The sequence below is a fragment of the Etheostoma cragini genome, chromosome 7 (assembly GCF_013103735.1).
Source record: "Etheostoma cragini isolate CJK2018 chromosome 7, CSU_Ecrag_1.0, whole genome shotgun sequence".
NCBI classification, from domain to species: domain Eukaryota; kingdom Metazoa; phylum Chordata; class Actinopteri; order Perciformes; family Percidae; genus Etheostoma; species Etheostoma cragini.
Genome location: NC_048413.1, coordinates 27,241,518 through 27,249,672, shown reverse-complemented (window position 1 = coordinate 27,249,672; position 8,155 = coordinate 27,241,518). Strand labels below are relative to the sequence as shown.

The 8,155-nt window shown below is 41.6% G+C and overlaps 1 protein-coding gene across 1 annotated transcript; it reads left to right on the top strand.

Moving 5' to 3' along the window:
* Positions 1-316: 316 nt before the first annotated feature.
* LOC117948277 (protein RCC2 homolog) lies at positions 317-6,978 on the top strand. Its single transcript, XM_034877853.1, has 5 exons — positions 317-482; positions 2,739-2,953; positions 4,015-4,108; positions 5,365-5,508; positions 6,731-6,978. The coding sequence occupies exons 2-5, from the start codon at positions 2,753-2,755 to the stop codon at positions 6,976-6,978; spliced, it is 687 nt and encodes a 228-aa protein (XP_034733744.1). The 5' UTR covers positions 317-482; positions 2,739-2,752.
* Positions 6,979-8,155: the final 1,177 nt, after the last annotated feature.

Sequence of the window (8,155 nt, the reverse complement as noted above, 5' to 3'; positions counted from 1 at the left end):
CAATTGGGTAAGTACTTGGTTTCCTGTATGAATACTTACTTACTTTCGTACGTTGAAGTGAAAGATTCTTTCTCACAAAAAATAAAAGTACACATCAGATACTTTAAGACTTTTACCAAAGTAATTTTCTGGTAAGATACTTGTACTTCTACTCAAGTACTTTATACCAGATTGACTTCTACCATATGGATGCATGTATTTGTTTTGTTTTCTCCGTGTTGATATCAGTCAGACATCAGATACTTTAAGACTTCAAGACTTCAAGTAGTCAGATACTTGTACTTTTACTCAAGTACTTTATGCAAGATGTATTTCTACCATATGGATGTGTGTATTTCCACGTCCAGCTGGGTGAGTACTTGGTTTCCTGTATGAATACTTAACGCAAACCACGTGGTGGTGTGAAAGCAGACTGCAGCTTCTTTTGTTCAAATCAATCAAACCGGAGACGGCCAGAGAGCTGCTGAATCAGGAAATCACCGGTAACGTTACATTTATTCTAGTCGTAGCTTCATGAAAATCACAATTATGGTTTTTTTTTTCGAAATCACGGGCATCGTACCTCACGTACATTGAACTTAAAACGTCCCCAATGAAGAAAAGATGGGAAAAGTTTTTGTTGTAGCATCGTTTAGTGTAACGTTAGTTTCCATGTCTTTATTTAGACTGTTAGCTTACAGTAAACGGGAGACGTTAGCTTAACGAACCCCATCACTCAGCTATTTAAGCAATTCTTACGCAACTTTATTAAAGTCCGGGTTTCTGAGAACGCTATTCTTATATAACATAGACTTTGCCTAGCGTGTTAGTGTTGTGGTTAACTAAACATATAACTTATGGTAGGTACGTTAGCTCATCAAGCTAGCTTGCTACCTAGGTTAACCATCATGTGAACAAAGAACGGCAGCGGTGGTAAACGTTAGCTGCTTAGCCTAATGATGCTAGCAGCTAACGCTAGCTACCAAACGGACGCCGGTACGTGCTCGTTAGTTGGCGGTTGGTTTCCGTTAGCTAATTATTTGACCGTCATTGAAGAAGGTAATTTTGAGAAAAGTGGCCATGTTGTTAATTTTAATGGCTGGTAGTTGAAAATAGAAGGTAACCAGGCTTGGGTCCAGCTTGCATCACGTATAGTAAGTAACGTAAAAAAAACGTTACTACTTTGAACGTTACTCCATTTAAAGGCGCACAGTAGGTGACTTTTTCTCTTCAAAACTTTACTGTTAAAACACAATAACAACAATACGGGGCTCCGTAGGGAGTTGGGAACCGGAGGGTCGCCGGTTCAAGTCCCCCATACGGACCGAAGTATGGTGGCGGACTAGTGTCAGTTCAGCTCCTGGGCACTGCCGAAGTGCTCTTGAGCAAGGCACCGAACACCCAACTGCTCGGGGCGTCTTTTCTATGGACATCTCTCCATTAAGTGTGTGTGTGTGTGTGTGTGTGTGTGTGTGTGTAAAAGTCAGGCATGTGTGTAATAACAACAGAGTGAAAACATTGTAATTTCCCCTAACGGATTAATTAAGTTATTATCATTATTATTATTATACAATACACACTATCACAGTAGGGTGTGTGTGTGTGTGTGTGTGTGTGTAGTAATGAGTTTAAGAGTTCATGGTAGTTGTCTGTTATTTGACATTTGTTCCTTTCTATAAACACGCTTCTATGATTCATACTTACTAGACATGCAGTCCTCCTTTAATGTCCCACATGACTAAGACATAAGTGTCCCCCAATGGGACCTTTTAAATGATCCTTGAATTATGTTTTCGTTACCTCCCTGGATAAATTGATTTTAATTAGATTTGTGCAATGCAGTTTTTTTTAGTTATTGCAATATCAACTTGAGCAATAAACACATTGTGAACGGCTGCGACGGATCATAAAACAGATCTTTTTGTGACTTTTATTGTGTTGAAAGAAAATATCAGCAGAAAGCTGCTTTAAAATGTAACGGAAATTAATTTATGTGGTCGTGGTTAATTTAATTAATTCAAATTATACTCTTTATTGACCCCCTAATGGGGAAATTACACTCTGCTGTTATTACACACTACACACAGGCCGGGAATACACACACATGCTCAGGTCCTATACATGCACTAATGGAGAGATGTCACAGTAAGTGTGTGTGTGTGTGTGTGTGTGTGTGTGTGTGTGTGTGGTGGGGGGGGGGGCTGTTAATGCTGGACCAGCGCCCTGAGCAACGGTGGGGGGGTTCGGTGCCTTGCTCAAGAGCACCTTGGCAGTGCCCAGGAGGTGAACTGGCATCTCTCCAGCTACCAGTCCACACGCCGTACTTTGGTCCGAGCTGGGACTTGAACCAGCGACCCTCCGGTTCCCAGCAACACATTAGTCATTTACAAAAGAAAATTGGTGTCCTTTGTAAAATGTTGGTTTTTCCAAAAACATTTTAAGGCATTACGATCAATTTCCAAAGATGTTTTTTTAGTCCGCTTTTTAATCAACTTTAGCCTGGGGGGGTGGGGGGGGGTAAACGTGTTTAAGACCCTGTAGCTACTGCCACCCCCCACCCCCCCCTCTTTCTTTTTTTATCTGTGATGGATACGTTTTTTTCAGAGACCTTTTCTCCACCACAGCTTCAAATATCTCCTGTTTTCAGCCAATAACAACGCTGTTGTCTCTCTCTCTCTCTCTCTCTCTCTCTCTCTCTCTCTCTCTCTCTCTCTCTCTCTCTCTCTCTCTCTCTCTCTCTCTCTCTCTCCTACGAACAGCTTCAGATTGAAAGATGCCACGTACGAAGGTGACAGACGTCTCAGGGAACGGCGGGGTGAAGAAGAAGAGGGCCAGCGGCAAGAGGAAAGAGAGGGACTTCAGTAGCGACGATGAGTTCGATTACGAGCAGGAAAACAACAAGAAACCCGGAAAGCTCTCCGCCAAGTCCGGTCTGCAGCCCGTCACGGTGGCGGACGACGTCAAAGAGAAAATAGTGGGTTCGATGCCCTCTTACACAAGCACCAGAATTGTATTTGTAATTTAAAGTGCTCGTATTATGCTTTTTTTTGGCTTTTTCCCGGTCCTTTATTGTGTTACATGTCTCTATTTTTTTTCAAATTTGCACGCATTTATGTTTTTATTTTTGTTTCAAGATTATTTTTTGGCCCATTTTCAGCCTTTATTTTGACAAGACACCAGTAGACGTGAAAAGGGCGAGAGAGTGGGGAATGACATGTAGCAAAGGGCCGCTGGGCGGAGTTGAACCCGGGCCCGCTGCCTCGAGGACTAGACCTCCATGTATGGGCGCCCACTCTACCGACTGAGCTCTCCAGGCGCCCGCACACTTATGTTTTGGTGTTTTCCTCTTGATGGCTTGGAATTTAGTTTTCTTCAACAACTTGTATCTGCTTTCTGATGTAAGGGAACACTCGTGGCCAGGTTGGCTCAGTGGTAGAGCGGGCGCACGTGTATTTAGAGGTTTATGCCTTGACGCAGAGGTCCGGGGTTCCAGTCCGACCTGTGACGATTTCCTGCACGTCCAAAAATGTGAATAGTCTCTGCAGGAGGAGTTTTGCTGACTTACGGTTTCTTCCAATCGCGCACTGATGTCCACAGGGTCGCCTGCGAGGATGGGATCTTTAAACATGAACGCGCAAGGATAGTTACACGTAATATATTGATGAAAATCAGTGATTGGATCAGGAATAGAACAAAACAAAACACATGCACGTCTTTAAAAAAACTTACATAAAAGTGCCGTTTTCCCCAAATGCCAGAATGTTTTTTAAATCCAATCACACAGGCTGTGATACAGCTACAGTTTTTGTAATGATGGGCTCTCTGAGTTCAGGCAACACATTTTAATTTAATGAATTAATTAAATTGTCAGGGGCCGTGCACATTAATTAACATTGCTGTAAATGCACCAGAATTAATCGGAATTAGCCTATTTTTCATCTGTTGTCCTTGGACAGACCTTAAAATTGTCTTTTCTAAAAAAAAAAAAAAAAACAATAATTTGATGTCACTGACCTCGTTTTGTCCTTTTTACAGAAACTTGAGGGTCCGAAGGTGAAAGGTCAGCTGCTCATCTTCGGAGCAACCAACTGGGATTTGATTGGAAGAAAGGAGGTGCCCAAACAACAAGGTAGACTCCGTTCTGGGGTCATGTGGTTTTGAAAAAAAAAAACTTTGAAAAGTTTTGGAACTTGAAAAAATGCAAATTCCAGGTCTGGAAAATAGAAAGACCCAAGAAGTTTTGGAAAAGTCATGGAATTCTTTTCTAACAAAGCAAAATATGTGACTAATAGTAATAAAAAAAAATGATCACGATACTTACGATGCCATATTATTGCGACTTTAAACATATTGCAATATATTGCAATTTATAACCTTTTTTCCAGCTTCTAAATTACCCCAATTTGAAACGACGTCCCCAAAAGGAAACTTATCAACATCTGTTTTATCTTAAAAAGAAAGATTTCTCTCTTTGTTCATATCTCTTCTATGTTATCGCTGCAAAATGGGACAAACTGACCAACACACGCATAATCTAAATGAAAGATCCTTACTTATACTGTGTATTGATGCAGTATTGCCGCTGAAAACATCGTGATACTACGGTGTATTGATACGCCTTCATTTTCAAACAAATGCACACTATATCATGAGAATTTATCTTTTTACTTTGAGTGGTCTAGCTTGGTTGTAGTAACTAACAGCTCATCTCAGTACCACTGACATGAAGAGTGATTTGATGAATCATAACGTAGTACACAAATGTGAATACCTGTGATTTAAAGTACTAAAGATGATCAGGATTTGATATCCGGAAAACAAGTCTGTTTTTTCAAATGCGACCCTGAAGTCTAGGCTAGACGGCAGGCACGAAAGGAGTGCAGGTTTGACTTTTATGTATATGAATATAAAGTAAGGGTGTCAGGATTTCAATTATGAATCAAATTAGATTTACATTCAGACATCGAAATCAGACGCACGATTCCCAGAGTTGTTTTTTCTCTCTCCCTCGTGACCTTAAAATCAAGTCGAATTGTAGATCAGGAGAATCTTCATACCATGACGTAACATAACACAACACAACACATAACATAACCATACCACTAGTTATCTTTAAAAAAAGGGTTTTATAAGTCAGAATCTTAGTGAGAAGTATGGCTTTAGGTCACTTTATGATTTTCTGTTTCCTCTCATACAGTGGTCAATCAACGGAATAGGATGCAGAAATAACATGGGACAGGCGTTGAACATGTGTGTGGGTGTGAGAGAGCGACAGTGGGTGTGGGTGTGTAAGAGAATGTGTGAGAGTGTGAGAGTGTGTGTGTGTGATCGTTAAATGGATAACCCAATGATTCATATGATGTGTGGTGTGTGTCTGTTTTCCAGCTGCTTTTCGCAACCTGGGCCAGAATCTGTGGGGCCCCCACCGTTACGGCTGCCTGAGTGACGTCCAGGTCAGCTGCGTGGTGTCTGGTCCCTGTGCCGCCCACAGTCTCCTCATGACCACCGAGGGCAAGCTGTGGAGCTGGGGTAGGTGACCAGCTGCACCCGGGGGCAAAATGAACTTTGGAACTGACACTTGAAATGTTGTGTAAGGTTACGAGCTTAAAGTCGGGAAATACAGCTGGGATTACGGACTGTAGGGAAGTGGGTTTGTAAACAGGTTTGTGTCACACTGAGTATGTTCACTACACCACAATAGGTGTCATTTAAATGTAAAAAAAAAAGGAGGAAATGTCCTTTTTAGAGCCGAAGGTTTTATTGTCGTTATTATTTCTCTTATTGTGTTATATACTGTCTTTTCTCTCTCTTGATACTGTGATTTTCTTGCTGAAATCTTCTGCTGGAAATTCAGTTTCCTTGCCAAAGTCATCCCAAACGGATTAATAAAGACAAGTCTAAGTCTTAGCTGACGCTTTTATCCAGAGCGACTGTAGGAGCCATGTGTATCCCCCTTTTTAGTAAGGTTAATTTAGTTAGTTATTTTAGCCACTTGGGGGAGTATTGCACTGGGAATTGGGTGTATTTCCAGGTGTGGTCATCAGGGAGGGAAAGGTGTGGAAGGCGGGGGGGTAAACACTTGGTTCTTACAGTCGCCGTGAGCACGCCGCAGCACTGGGTGAAGGACTGCTTTATGCAAAATACCCTTCTTCTACTTTTATAATGAACGGGAACACCACCCAAAGAGAACTGATGCCTAGGTGTTTTGCTACGCGTCGAACACCATGCCATCCGTGCCGAGGCTTGTAGCAACTTACAACAGTTTGCAGGGCTGCGGTGGACATGCATGGCCGAGAGAAAAGACCGGACACAGCTATCGTTAGACTTCATCAAAGACTTGGATATTAACGGGTTTTTGGTTCTGCACAAACCTGTAGCGTCGACCTTCTCAAGAAGCTGGTTGAAGGACTAAAAGAGGGACGCTGTGTTCGCTACTGCTGGAAAACTTAGTAAAAATCCTACCCCTCTGGATGTGAAACGTTAAATTGATGTTTTCTTTACAAATTGTTAAAAGGGAATGGACATTGGACATCTGGAACAAGTAACTATAGACACAAATCCTTTGGTTCTGTACACTCCTAATCCTAACAACTGTAATTCCATTTGTCAATTGTGAAAAACTTGTTGTGCACGGATTAGTCCTACTTCTGGTCTTTTTGGGGAATAAGGGCACAACCCGTCACGTGTGCGTCCGACGTGTCTTTGAGTGAGTGATCCGTCTCTGAGCTTTTGGGTTTCTGGCTTCCTGCAGGTCGTAACGAGAAGGGCCAGCTGGGCCACGGAGACACCAAGCGCCTGGAGGCCCCCAAGTTAATCGAGGCCCTGGCGGAGCACGTGATAGTGGCCGCGGCCTGTGGACGCAACCACACCCTGGCACTCACAGGTAGGCGGAGTCATCATCAGGGGCCGCACCGACGTTATGTTTACCAGTATCAGAAAAGCCTCCGATACCGCCTAAAACTCTGGTATCAGCAGTACTGGAGTGTATACATCGATTAGATTAGATACAACTTTATTGTCATTACACAGGTACAATGCAACAAAATGCAGTTTAGGTCTAACCAGAAGTGCAATAGCAGCAGGTGCAGGATATACACTGGTTCCATAGGTGCAGGACATGGATATGTACTGGATGAATATAGAGATGAATACTATTATAAAAGGAATTTTACGGATAGATTTGTCCTATGAGTATAATGTATAGATAACTAGTCTTGTGAGCAAGATTTACAGCTGGATATGTACTGAATATAATATACAGGTGGATATTACTATAAATAGAATTGTTTCTCTGATCTTAACTTTTGGTGAAAATAATTTATAATTTCTGCTTTTTTAACTCAAATATTAGGTATAATTCTATATAAATGAGGGTTATTGCCCATTCAATTAAAGTTATGTAAAACCAATGTTAGTAAGGTGGCGTTCATGAAAACTCAAAGTCTGGAAAAAGAGACAAAAATGTTAAATGATAGTCCGTTTTTGACCCGGGAGGACAACACAGGGGTTAAAGTAGTTTATTTAGTTCTTTTTCCTTTTAAGAATAACAGAAAGAAAGCTGTGTGTTCATGTTTTACAACCACACAACGAAAGCAACCATATCCCATCCGTACAGGGATCATAGTACACAGCTGGAAAAACATAATCAAATATTGATATAATAGGTACTTTTTATGCGGTATCGGAGGGAAGAAAATGGTATTGGACCATCTCTGATTGCACTGTATAGGTGTGGAAGCTCCCTTGGTGCCTTTTTTAATTTGAATCATCTTTTGGATGTGTGGAGAGCCGCTTACTCTGAGGTCCGAATCCTTTAATGCAGCAGAAGTTGTTTGATTTCATTGGACGTGATGATGTAATCAATTTCCCCTTGCTCCGTGTATTTCTATTTTTTTTTTGTGAACGATACGATGCAACTTTATTGTCAAAAAAACAACACACACATAGAATTAGACAACAATTACACATAATGTAGTAATAATAATGGATCCTTTATTAGTCCCACAAGGGGAAATTACAAGTACATATGGGAAAAAAGACGAAAACACATCATCAGCCGTGGCAAAGAACCGTGTTTCACGAGATCCTGTCGGGTCCAGGTCTTAATTAAACAACTGTAGACAGACTGTGGGAGTTGTGATACGCTGCTGCTGTGTGCTAATGCCCTTCTCCCCCC